Consider the following 13,359-nt stretch of genomic DNA (forward strand, 5'->3'; position numbering starts at 1 on the left):
TAAGCTAGGCTAATTGCCTCCTGCCTCCAGCGGCCTCACACCTTGCATAAAGACATCTTTGCTTAGTGAATATGTGCATTTCCCGAAATGTTGAACTAATCCTTTAATATTAAAATTCAGTTCAGATCAGGGCAAAATGTATTATCTTGATTTATATTCAATATTTGTGTTTTCTGGCTTGTAACAAGTATTACAGCCTCACATGGCTGTTAATGAGGTATTCTCTCCTTACCTTTAACTTTAGACTGGAAGGAAACATCAACACCCAGCCATCCAATTGGCACCATGCTGCATTTTATTGCTGAATTTCTGATACAGATTCATTTTTTTTTAGTAAATACAAAACCAGACAAGAGGCTCACACATAATAAGCATGCCCACTTCCTCCGTCTGGAGTGCATAGTTTCTACACAGCCCACCTCCTCAGTGGAAAAGTTGATCAACAAAGTAATGTCATTAATCTTCTTACCTAGGCTTTTGTGTTTTCTTTTCTTTTTTTTTGTGGGAACAAAGGTTGATCAGTGTTTTTCAGCTGCACTGTGGCAGTACTGCCATTGTCATGACTGACGCAAGAGACAGTGAGAGCAGAAACACTGAAAACTGCTCTCCGGTGCTTCTTTTTTTTTGGTGCTGTTTAGTCTGTAAAAACCACAACTGGTGATCAAAGCTACTTCGACATGCTTGTTGTAGTGTCAAACAACCGTCCCCAAGTTGTCACCTTATCACAGAACATCTGATATGAACATTTCAATATCCTAATTACACTCATTCACATTACAAAGTTGGATTATTGCATGCAATACAAATCATTCATTATTCTGCTAAGTCATGCATATTTTTTAAACCCATATATTCATGTTGCTAGATGCCTACTTGCTTATAAATTGTGATTATAAATCCCCACAAAGAGCATTACAGGGTTTTTAGAACACATTATTCAAGACAGGATGGTGATGATGATGGTGCAAGTCAGTACATAGAGAGAAAGTGCTTTTCAAACAAGTGTCAAGTTCGTTCAGTGAGTACTTTGCAGCCACAGAGCTACTGAAAGCCTATATTTCTAAAGGAAGGGGTGGGTTTTGAGGAAGTAAAATGCTACAAGAGTTGAAATTTAAAGCATCTCTCATGTACTGATTGGTTTGAAAGAATACAAGGCAGGGAAAATAGTCTCTGAAAAATATAAGCATTCTGTTAAATTTGTAATATCGTTATGCTACAGCAGTCCTCACATACACCTTGTTCTGCAGGAAGTATCCCAAACCATCATAAGTGATACTGTTTTCTAAAGCCAAATATTATATGACTCCCCAAAAAAGTGACCAATGGATAGACAGCTACCATAAGCATAAAAGAGAGGGGGGGTTCCTGTTAACACTTACACCCTGGCACTAAACTCATGCATTATTGTAGGTTATTGCTTCTAAAACTAATCAAATACAATTTTTATGGATTGAAATATAACGCTCTGAATCCAAAAAACTATGAGGTATTATGTACAATACGATGTCATGGTGAGAACTTAATTCTAGGACTAAAACACCACGTTGGATCTCTACCAATTAGATCCAAATCTAGGATTAAAGTACTACTCTTAATATAACATCTCTCCAAAGGTTTCTATCATTGTCACGTCTGAGACTTGTCTCTTGGGTGCTTTTTGGCTGTCTTTTAATAACTACCTAATTCTTTGGATGCTTGAGAGTGCATGAATACATTCTTATCTCTTCAGCTTTTTTTTGGAAAAGATAAGAATCCTAAGAACATACAGCAGATCTGTTAGAAAGCACTAACTTATACTGAGAATATATGCCTACGTAAAACGACTTCAATCAATACTTTATAACTGCATATCCTGATTGTGTCATATTTCAATTGTGTTTTCATTACACGACCTAGACATGGAATAAAGGACGAGATCTTGCATTAGTCTAAGATTTTAGGGCACAGCTGTATCTAGATGTGGTGTATTTAAAGGTTTAGTATTTAAGTCTACCACCCTTTAATTTTACTGAAATGGTTTCCACGGTTTCGAGCTCCAGCTTAGTCTAGAAATTGGTTTCATTATTCTTCATGAAGCAAGCATCACTACTGGTCATGCATGGCTACTATAATGTTGGCACCACAGTCCCGCTAAATAAGCTAATGCACGAGTCTATACATATCTTAATGGAAGACATTGGTGATTTTGTTGCTTTCAAACAACTTGTCACTTGTTTATACAATATACAGTTTGGTCAACAACATGACAGTTAAGATCAAATATTGCACAAATCCCGGTAAATGTGATTTTTTTTTTTTTTTTTTTTTTTACAAATTATATAAAAAATGAACAAGGAAAACTGAAAAATGAGACCAGGGCTTCCCTCAGATTAAGACAAATACACTGTGAAATAAAGCTGCTATTATCAGTTTAGAGACAAATCATTTTTTACTTAATTTTTGGGCTATTTTGTCTTGCGGTTCATGAAATAAAAGGAATCAAATGGTCAGTTCTGTCTCTACTGGCATCATGTAAAAAATGGTCTTCATAGATCTCTTGTATGGTTACAAAACATGAGCAAATGAGAGTTAACGTTAAGGGAGAAACATAACAAAATGAGAACATATAGAATAAAAGGATAAAATGAGAATAAATGCGGGAGAAAGACTAATTGAAAGTCTGTGAAAGGGGGAAAAGACAAAGACATAATGAAGATTTTACTAAGAGAGGGAAACTGGACTAGACTTTCATAATAAAAGACCAACTTTAAGTAGTATAAGTTGCCAAATGTTTGGGATCTCAAGGATTAAATCACAAGGGAAATATTGGTAATTCTGTCTCTACCTGCAATTTGTGAATAAACCTGCAGACTTGACAAAGGAGAGCTCTACAAATCCAAAATACTAAAAATGAGAGTTTGGAGCAAAAACACGATCCTGTGACCTTCCTTTAGAACAGAAGCATAGGAGACCATAGTTTTAGTGAGTCAGTGTGGCTGAACTGAAAGTAAATGACACTGTGTTCTGTGCTGCTTGGTCTTCTCCTGTTCACCTGCTGACAACCTCACTTATTAATCCCCCACAACTAAAACCAAATTCATCCAGGAACAACATATAAAACTGCTGTGGTGCTTGACAACTATTAGGCCACTTGTACTGATCACACTCCCTTTCACTCCTGTCGGACTTGTTATGACAATGAGGTAGTGCGGGGGAAAAAAAAAGAAAAGCATCCTATGAGTCTAATTCAATCACAAGCCTTGATCTTTGCTACAGTATCTTGTGTCTTTACTTTCTTCCCAGAAAACAGGAGCAGTCAGTTTGTTCATTATCAAACTGCTTTGATCTTATTACAGCAGAACAGGGTTGGTTTTTTTTTTTTTGTAGTTACTATGTTTACGTGCAGCCTGAAAAGTCTAACCCAAATCTGACTGAAAATGTCTCAATTGTGGAGACTTTCAGACAAATATAACCAGTGCAGAGACTCTTTGGCTCTTCAGCCAGCGGGAGGCTACAAGTAGACATAGTCAGATTGTGTGTGATGGAGGTCAGACCATTCCAAAATCTTGGAAGATGTCCTCATTGATGATCACGCTGCAGAAACAGGCCAGGACAAGATAGGATGCTGTGGAGAGGAGAGAGGGCCAGTGTCCCAGCAACAGCAGGAAGGAGGGCACCCGTGTCCCAAAACCCCAAAAGAGGTCATCTTCTCAATGACTCTTTGTTCTTTACCTCCACAGGTCTGGGTGGTGATGGGAGCGATCTGTCGATGGTGCTCGGGCTGATCTGAAGGGAAACGTTCCTCCAGTCTGGGCTTCAGCTGGTTTCACAACTGCATTTACTGGAAAAGCCATCCTGGAATAAAAATGCATATCGTTCATAAATTATTTTATAGTTCTCTTTTAATTTGTACCTTTGAACTTGTCTTTCACAAGCTGAGCAGGAAGGAGACAAGATTACAGTAAAATGATCATGGCCTCCTTTTTTTTGCTGACCTGATTAAACCTTTGGTCTATGAAGTGTCAGAAAACATGTTGCATTTCCTGAAGCCCAGTGTAAAGTCTGCAAATGACTCATTCTGACCAGACAACAATCCAAAACCCACAGATAATAACTTTACAGTGATATAAAACAGAGGAAAACGACAAATAATTACACCAGAGAGCTGGAGCTGACAATCAGTTCTCAAAATTGTTATAGCAAATTTTCTGTCCACCAGTTAATTCAATAACTGAATAATAAGACAAACCCTGGACCTGCTCCATGGACGCACATGCAAATAACTCCCCAGACAATATGCTGGAGCTCACTATGATTTAAGTGGAATATGGGGACATTCCCATAAACACACTGTAACCCAGTGACATAATAAATTCATCTCTCTGATGCTCTGACTTTCAGCCAAGAGAGAGTTGTCTTGCTTTAGAGATGCAGACTTTAGTCCCGAAAATACCTGAAATAGCTGAAACTGAATGCATGTTCCCAGAGACAAACATTCAGCTCACCGCTGGTTTGAGAGTACAAGGCACTGACCTTGGTGCGAGTTGGTCGGAAATGGTGCAGAGATATTTCGGCAGTGGTCTGAGCTGCAGCTGCACACAATGGTAAACAAAAGCCGGGGGAGGGGGAGGGGGGGGGGTCCCGGACTGGACGTATCCCGGGTTTCATCTGTGAAGAGGGACCGCGTCGGCTGGGGACGCATTTAAAAAAGAGTAAACTAAAGCCTCCGGCCCCTTCTCTCCCCCCTGCGCACCGGAGAGGAGAGAAGACGGTCCCCTCGTCCCCGTCTCCGCACACCCGCCGCTCTACGCCATTTTCGCTCTGCTACTACGAGCTAACGGAACGCTGCGATTGTGTCGGAAACCTGTCAATCAAAAATAACGCCCGCCCCGGAAGTACTTTTTCTTCACTCCGAAAGGTCATCAATCAAAGTGACTGCGACCGGAACTCAAGTGTGACTGAAATGACCAGAAATCCCCGAAATAATGAATCTGATTTAATTAAACAGGGTCGAATTTAAATTAAAATATATTAGAGCTAGTTCTAAAATGTACTTAAGTATTAAAAGAGTAAATTACGTGTATAAAGAAGGCTGTCTATCAGATGCTAGGTGGTCTGGAGCCGCATTCATTTATTATCATGTTGGACTGTTTGTTTAGCATCTTAATATTTACTGACTAAATTAATCAATTAACTATTATGGACAAAAATCATATAAGTTAATGATGGAAATAACTTTTAGTTGGAGCTTTGCTCTAATTTAATCACAGTTCATAAATTAGATTTTCATGTAAAGTAAAAAATCCTTTCCATTATTTAAAATTGTCTCCCTTGTGTTCTCTCACAGAGTAGTAAGTACAACATCTAAAATGGGGTGGCTTGGCTAAAGGTATTGTTATTAGTAGGCCTACTTAAGTACGATATTGTTAGTTTAATTGGTCATTTTTTTCTTTAGTTATGTACTGTGTCCTTTGGAAGCTGAATCTCTCAAATCCACAATAAAAATAACAGATTTGAGTCTTGCCCTTTGACCTGGATCCCACATGTTAAGAGTTCATGCAGTTTATCAACTGGAATAAACCCTGAGACAAAAGTACAAAGTTAAGCAAAAAAACAGGCCCTCACCAATCTACAATACCTTCCCAATAAAAGACACAAAGAAAGCATGGCACTTATTTTATTCAAATCAAATTCATGAATCACTTTGATAATACCTAGACCAACATCACATAACATATGAATCATATCTGATTGATAATCACATAATGATTGACAAAATTGTTGAGCTTAATTTCCTGCACTGCTGGAGGGTGTTCTTGTAATGATTTAACAAATTCACATCAAAAGATTAAAGGGTCAGACATTTCCACTCCAATTCCTTTACACTAGCTGGTACAGAAAATATATATTAATGCATTTGATTCTCTTTTATCATATGAAACTAATCAATGGCAAAAGAAATTGCACGACAAATGCGGAGCAGTGCATAAACAAACTTTGCCACAGGGAGACTAAAGCATAGCAGGTTATTGTGGGATTACCTGATCTAAGTCTAACCCTAACTAACCTGTCCACAGCCCAGTTTTTAAGTTTCAATTGGGTGGGTGGGGGGTGGGGGCATGCCACGGTGGCAGTTAAATCCTTATATTGTTTTGCAAATTAACTATTTTTACTCACAGACTTACATGCTAGCCAAAGAGATGGCAGCATTTTGTGTGAAATGTTTCTTCTTACCACCACAATTTTAGTTATAAATGAATAAGCAGTTCTTTAAATACAATCTTATAAACACAATGAAGCAGAAATGGCTCCAACAGGCCCCAGGTGGTTACTAGCTTTGAAGGAAGGTTAAACTTGCTCTGGTTTTAGTCCAACAATTGAAATAGGTGATTACAATCAACTGGAAGTAGCTAGGTTAACCCATGTGAAAGACAAAACACACTAACATGGCCATTGGTTTGCTGTTGACATAATAACTTATGAAGGAGAACCAAAGCCATGGCACTTCAGTGAGTAATACACAAAAATCTGTGGAGCAGGTCCTGCTTTGCTTCAAGGGACAAACTTAGGGCTGGCTGGTCTGACTTGCTCTGCCACAAGTCAAAGAAAAGGAGTCATAAGTTCATGTTAGCATTAAAAACACTGTCTGTTCTGAAGTGGGATCACGCAGCTTACAAGTTTTACTTTGAACTATTGCATATTTGTACAGACAAAGACACAGCAGTGTGTGCTAATTATCCATGAAACAGTATGAGTAAATATACTCACTGCAATGGCAAAAAGCTTTATCATACCGTGCTATAAATCATATTTATGTGAAAAGTGGAACAGCAGTGATACTAACTGTGACTCTCTACAAGTTTTCTAATAAATAATGTTTCATTACTTGGAAATACATAGTGACATTGCATAAAACAACCCAAGGCACACAACTTTTCCCTTTGTTTACAAAGCAGTGCAAAGGTAGAAACTCAAGATCTATGACATTATCTACGTAATGCTTGGTCTGACAGTGTGTACTCATTGTGTGGGCCACAGCAGCCTGCTGAGAAGCTTGATGAGGTTGTATCCGGACATCAACTGACATGTTAAAGCTCCACTCAAAATAAAAAAATAAAACTTAGTGCAGGAACCGGATGCTCATTTTCTGTTCCACGTCCACCTTTTCCAAGACCTGATAAAACAATTAAAACAGAACAAGTTCAAAAACTAAAAATAACAGTTTGATGTTGTGGTCCTGTAATGTTTAATGGCCATACTGTGGCAATGTCACAGCCAAAAAAATGTACACTGCAAAACATGAGACATGCCCTTTGGAAAACCAGATCTTGGATTAACTCAAAAGAATTCATCCTGTGCATCTTGCTCTCATAGTAACTAACGGGGATACAAGTTCTACTTTGTGCATATGCAAGGTCAAAGGTATCAAATGTGTTCTGTAGGGAAAATACAACAGGGTCTCATTCACTTGAATGGGAAAGTGGTCTCAGAGTTTTGGTCTCACTGTATTTTTTTCATTCCTGGTCTCTGGTCTTAGTCCCACTGGAGCGTCCGATGCTAAAAATGTACAGTAAGTACTCATGGTATTGGTACATGGTCAGAGCTTTGTTGAAAAGCACACTTCACATAGCATTTATTATGTAGTCACTAGTTCAGTACAAACACTGCATTGTTTCGCTTAAAAAGTAAAGCATGCAGTAGCATAAGTAAGTTCAGAAGAGAGCTGTATATGTGGGGTGACAGACGCCCTCTGACCACTACACTTACTTTGATGAATTCGTTGAAGGAAATGGAGCTATCTCCGTTTGTGTCAGCCTCCTGGATGGTCCTATCAGCAATGCTGCCAAGCTGTTCGTCTGAGATGTTTACACCAACCATCATCCTTAGGACCTGGAAAGAATGAAGAGGAAGTCCCTTTATGGTTAATGAACAGTTCATGAAATACTAATCATGATGTTTGCCCAAACAATATGGTGAATTGTTTTGAAAACAATGTTAATACTACAGGTATTTAAGCACTGCACAAGATAATTTGTAGGTATTTCAGTTAAATGGCAAGCAAACAGCAGAAGCACTCTACAGTAGGAATTACATGAAGATAAATAACAGTGAACACATATTTCCTGAAAAACAGGCAAACAAACATTATTTTGAGTTGCATGATTCGAGTCTTACAGGCTTGTGCATCACATGAAGCAGGCGACACAAATGTTTTGCACAAAACAAGAGATCTGTCTGAGTCATTTAACCCTGAGCTTATAGCAATTACAGGTCACACAATGTCACTGAAACCAAGATGGCTTCACAGAGGGACAACAAATAACACGGAAACTAATACAGGATATTAGACTGTCTGGGAAAATCATCCTGTGGTTAAGGAGAGAGATCACATCATTATCAGCACAAGGGCAAAGTCTTGTCATTGACATCGAAATACTTCCCTCTGTGGAGAACTTTGAAATAGATATTGCATAATAGCATTTGTTCTCTTGTCAGGCACAGAATGAATAGAAAATATTGTCAGAGGTAATAATGCATTTTCATGAAGAAAAGACATCCTTGAAATCTAATTATTCACCATCTTGCTGATTTACTTATTGTGTGAAGCAACCATTTCCAAAAACAGTGCTGTGACTCAGCGCCTTATTTACATGACAAACCCATTCCACTCACCTGCAGCAGCTCATCCCGAGAGATTTTGTCATCTCTGTCCAGGTCATACAGACGGAAAGCAACTGTAAAAATAAAAAATATGCAAGTCATTACAGACACAGTAAGCCCACATTATGAAATCCCCTGAATGTTCATGATAGTGGTCACCAGCTCCACCCTGTGTGACCGAGCTCAACACTCACAGAGCAGTTTGTTTGTCCTGCTATTGAGTGGCTCGCTGGCAGCAGGGTTCTTGTTCTTTTCATTGTCCTCAATTGGTCTGAAGTGAGCCAAGGTCCGCATGAAGCCCCTGAAGTTTACCTGGTCCTCTCTAAAAATCACAGACACAAAAAAAAAAAAAAAAAAAAAAAAAAATCACATGAGATAGAGAATTTACTTCCTGGATCTGGAACAGACACAAACTATCACTGATTCTTTTGTGCTGGCTCAGGTTACCATTATGCTCGAAATAAACATTAGCTGTGTGAGAAACAATGAAAACTCGAACTGGTCGTAAGCTAACACCGTTTCACCAAGTCAAACACTCTGCATCACTATTCTCAAGTTCCTGTGAAGCAAACAAGCCAGAACCAGAGCAACAAGAACAAATCTGAAACCATTAAAAGCCACGGCTAAAATTACAACGCCTACACGTCTGACTTTTTGGGATTTTAATGATACATCTGCAAACATCTGGTTTTCAGCTTCCAGACTGATAAAACAGGCAAACAACTGCCAAATATACATATAGAACCTGCGGTGCACAAAAACCCCAGCTGACTTTTTTTTTCTACACAGAACTGGCAGAAAAGACTGAGCTTCTTGAGCCTGCAGTCGAGCAGCCACTGCTGAAAAGCATGATGGTCTGGTTCAGCTTTGTGGTCGCTGTGACTCAAACACAACCTGCGCAAAACAAGATCTCTCAAAGACCACGGACCAATGACAGGGACGACTCACCCCTCAGGGAAGAAAGCATTGATGATTCTGTCTCCCAGAGGATTAATGGCCAACTCTGGGATCCTCTGGAAATCTTCTCGACTGCAGACATCAGGAGATAGAATGAAAAGTGAGAAGGCAACATAATATTTTTTTAGGCAGGAAATTAAAAGACAATTGTCTTTAAAAATTTACAATTTACCAAAGGCCATAGACTGTTCTCAACTTTAAAAAGCCCTGCCTTCATTATTATTTAAACTCAGATTTGATTCGACTGCAAATATGAGAGCAGGAAAAGATGAAAGGAGAAAAAAAGAAGATGGCAGTTAAATAATTTTGATGTTGAAATGAGTTCTGGCTGGGAAAAAAAATCACATGATTAAATTCTGGAATTTGAAAACATTTCTTGGTCCATCAGTAGAACTGGAAGTTTCTCTCCAGATATAGATATTAAATCTGATTGTTGTGGCAACTAATGGATGGTAAGAAAGTCACCTTGGACATAAATGAGGCTGTTCCTGACTATGTGCTGTGGCTGAAAGCACTGGATCGAGACCAAGAGGAGACAGGAACTTGTTATGTGTAAACACGACATCTTTCAAAAGAATGAGCTCTGTGAAACTGCACAGAGATTTTTTCTATCCTTGAGGGAATGATTTGCAAATGACTCCTCCTTGCCAAATCAATGACCTGTGTGTTTTAGCAACTTTAAGAATGATTACCCATTTCTTCAGCTATTGCTTGTTCTGCCCAGATTGTGAGAAGAGTTAACTAGATGTTAATCAACCACAAAAGAAATCACACTGAATCCTTTCAGACTTGCTATGAGACCCATTTCTTAATGAATATCTTTATCTAATGACAATACATAGTCTCCAATCTAATAAATTTTTATTCAAACAAAACAAAACTGCCCAAATTCAAATTAGTACAATCTGTTAACAATTTCCAATTCCAGTCCTTCCATTCCAGACAAGTTCTGCACTAGAAAATGATTGTGAAAACAACTTTTGCCAAGTGAAAACAAGACAGTGAAAGTAGACGTGAACTGCTGCCACTCACAAAGCTGATTTACTAATGTCTTCATAATAATAATAATAATAATAATAATACATCTACTACTGCGAGAAGACTCTTTGGTTCAGTACCCAAAAAAGCGAGGCCAGAACTAGTGAATCCGACCTGTGTAACGGGAAATGTCCTGTGAGCTATGACTGGTTACCTGCCAAAATGGTGGGTAAAGGAACCAAACTAATCAGCCACATTTCCTGGCTGGTATTTAATGGGTTTATTCACACAGTGGTGGTTTTGTCATTGCTTACCTGAGGGTTCCGTTTTCACCTTTATCCAGACTGGTGAAGCGGCTGTACAGGCGAGTTATTTGACTGTGGGAGACTGTGGGCAAAACAGGCAGACATTTCACTACCAAATGATGATAAGATAACAGATACACAACGCCTCAGGCCAAATCACTTTTCTCCAAAATACTAGACCACATTACACCACCAGAAGTCACCGGTAATAACATGAATTAGCACAGGTTGTATGAGTGGACTCTTACCCACAGTGGTGGAGGAGGAACTCAGATATTTTAAATCAACATCCAAAACATTATAAGCGTATTAAAGGATTTACTGCGGGGCTGTTGTATGGAGCTGCATCAACTTTAAACTCTAATAAACTGCCAACTGAGTGTATGTATGTCACACATGTAGATGAGTAGAAAGTACAATATTACCCTCTGAAATGTAAAGGAGTATAAGTATAAAGTAACAGAAGATGGAAATACTCAAAGTACAAGAGCTCAAAATGTACTTAAGTGGTGACAGAGCAGGGAGAGAAGTGATAAAAGACACAATCAACGCCATTAACGCAACTTCCTTAATATGTAATTTGGAGATTTTACAGAGGAAACGACAGTTGTTAATCACTGGTTAACTGCAATGAATGGCAATGCTGTTGTGTGTACAGGAGCTGATGTTTCGGACTCTACTTACAGCCGGTCTCCTTCTTAATTTCCTCAATTTCCTCTTCTCTGAGTAACGTAGACGCCCTGGATCCCATGATGAAACGTTAACGGGGGGTTTAAACCGAGCAGAGTTGCGCGAACCTGGACCAGCTGTAGGAGAATCTCGCCCCGGACCGACGTTGAAGTTAGCAAAGAGGCTAACTAGCGAGCTAAAAACCTGCTCCGTTCGCTGCGGCAGCTCCGATGTGAAGAGCCGAGAACTAACCAGCCGTTTTCTGTCCGAGTGTCTGTAACTCAGCGGGTACTCTCTGTGCTCTTCACGCTTTGCCTTGATATGTCGTGTTTACATGTTACCGAGACTGCTATCGGTCAGGTGGTCTTCCTGCTTTATGAAATGGGTGGGCTGAACAAGGCCGCCTCCCTGCCAGGACCCTCCCCCGTCAAATTAGGCAGCAGAGTTTCCTGCCTGCTCAAAATTCAAAGATCATTTTTGTACGTATTTATATCTCATATCAAAATACCACATTATTAACTCCATTTAGCAAATAAACCTACTGCTTATAATTATATATTAAAAAAATAACGAACATTTATTAGAAATGAACAGATTCCCTTCAGTCATGCTTCAGAAAAAACTAGCTAGCGTCTACCCGGAGGGGGACCATCCTGCTAGGGACACCATCTCAACCATAACACTGGGTTAGAGGTTGAAAATATAAAAAAATCACCTAGAGCTCCAAAACCAAGTTAAAAGCTGAAAAAATATTGTAATTAGATTAATCAGATAATTAATAATTAGTGTTGTATGTCAGTATTTTCTACTCCAATACGTTAATCATCACATTTAAGAATAAAAATCTGAAATATTTAAAGACTACAATGAATGCGCGTAACATCAAAAATAATAAATAATCACAGCTAATAGTAAAACAAGAAACATCAAAAAATAAATATTAACAGTAAATCATGAAAAATAATATCAAATCATTTGTTTATATTCAATAATGAAGCCAAACACCAATTTACAAAAACACATGCAATAAATTCAAAGCTAAACATTATACAGGTACGAGGTAATATATTACAACGAGATTTATCAAATAAGAAAAGACATTCACTCCAACTAAATGCTATTTAAAACCGTGCCATACTTTTATTTATTTTTATTTTAAGATGTAAGCCACATTTTCCCCACAAGATGTCATAATTTCATTATTTCATATTGGTTATATTCCTTACTTGACAATGAAAGTTTGTCTGAAGTGTGTTCTACACCTGTCAAATAACAAACCTCCACCCTTAGTCAGTCAGACAAATCTGTGGCACAGAGGCTAAACAAAGTATAGCTGCAGAGGCTCATGGGAACCTCATCAGTTTTGCAGATTTCTGTCTGACCTACATCCACTGCTTTGCATGAAAGGAAAGGTCAGTAAATCCAGAGATGTTTTGATTCATTATTCCTTTAGCGCCATCATGAGGCCAACATTTCTCTTGGCTCAATACTTAGATCTATAACCACCCCTGCAAAACCAATGGCATTTCTATTAGCTGCTGCTGTACTTTGTGCTTAGCACGAATAAGTAATCACATATAAGTTAAATGAAACCCTTTTAATATTAATACTATTTAATATCATTCATATTCTGGTGATTATACATCTCACCACTACTTGAAACTAAAGTCTTTCATTAAACTTTGATAAAACGCAATGTCTCATTTGTCTTGTCTGCGATTTGAAACAGTGCCTTGTTTTACACAGACGTTTCTTGCTAATATTTAATTAAGAGGATATTCTTAATGGGGTAAAGTCCCAAAGCATGATT

General features: G+C 38.4%; 1 protein-coding gene and 1 long non-coding RNA gene across 2 annotated transcripts; both read right to left on the reverse strand.

The window, feature by feature from the left end:
• Nucleotides 1–272: 272 nt before the first annotated feature.
• On the reverse strand, nt 273–4,828 carry LOC139632624 (uncharacterized). The gene is made up of 2 exons (XR_011693601.1): nt 4,513–4,828; nt 273–3,834 (listed from the first exon to the last, which is right to left on the reverse strand). It is a non-coding gene; the product is annotated as an uncharacterized lncRNA (long non-coding RNA).
• An 811-nt stretch (nt 4,829–5,639) lies between these two features.
• On the reverse strand, nt 5,640–11,925 carry chp1 (calcineurin-like EF-hand protein 1). Its single transcript, XM_071498379.1, has 7 exons — nt 11,565–11,925; nt 10,890–10,962; nt 9,589–9,669; nt 8,835–8,962; nt 8,653–8,714; nt 7,747–7,869; nt 5,640–7,153 (listed from the first exon to the last, which is right to left on the reverse strand). Exons 1-7 carry the CDS (start codon nt 11,629–11,631, stop codon nt 7,100–7,102), a joined length of 588 nt encoding a protein of 195 aa, XP_071354480.1. The 5' UTR covers nt 11,632–11,925; the 3' UTR covers nt 5,640–7,099.
• Nucleotides 11,926–13,359: the final 1,434 nt, after the last annotated feature.

The sequence above is a fragment of the Trachinotus anak genome, unplaced genomic scaffold (assembly GCF_046630095.1).
Source record: "Trachinotus anak isolate AG129_WGS33_773 ecotype Australia unplaced genomic scaffold, CSIRO_AGI_Tana_v1 ptg000015l, whole genome shotgun sequence".
Taxonomy (NCBI): Eukaryota; Metazoa; Chordata; class Actinopteri; order Carangiformes; family Carangidae; genus Trachinotus; species Trachinotus anak.

Bases quoted from the DNA above. Each gene is read 5' to 3' on its own strand.
- chp1 (XM_071498379.1), bottom strand. From the start codon at position 11,631: ATGGGATCCAGGGCGTCTACGTTACTCAGAGAAGAGGAAATTGAGGAA. The intron at 9,670-10,889 runs GTAAGCAATGAC...TGATGTCTGCAG, and splicing joins GGTGAAAACGGAACCCTCAG to TCGAGAAGATTTCCAGAGGA. The intron at 8,715-8,834 runs GTGAGTGTTGAG...TTATTTTTACAG, and splicing joins CAGGACAAACAAACTGCTCT to TTGCTTTCCGTCTGTATGAC.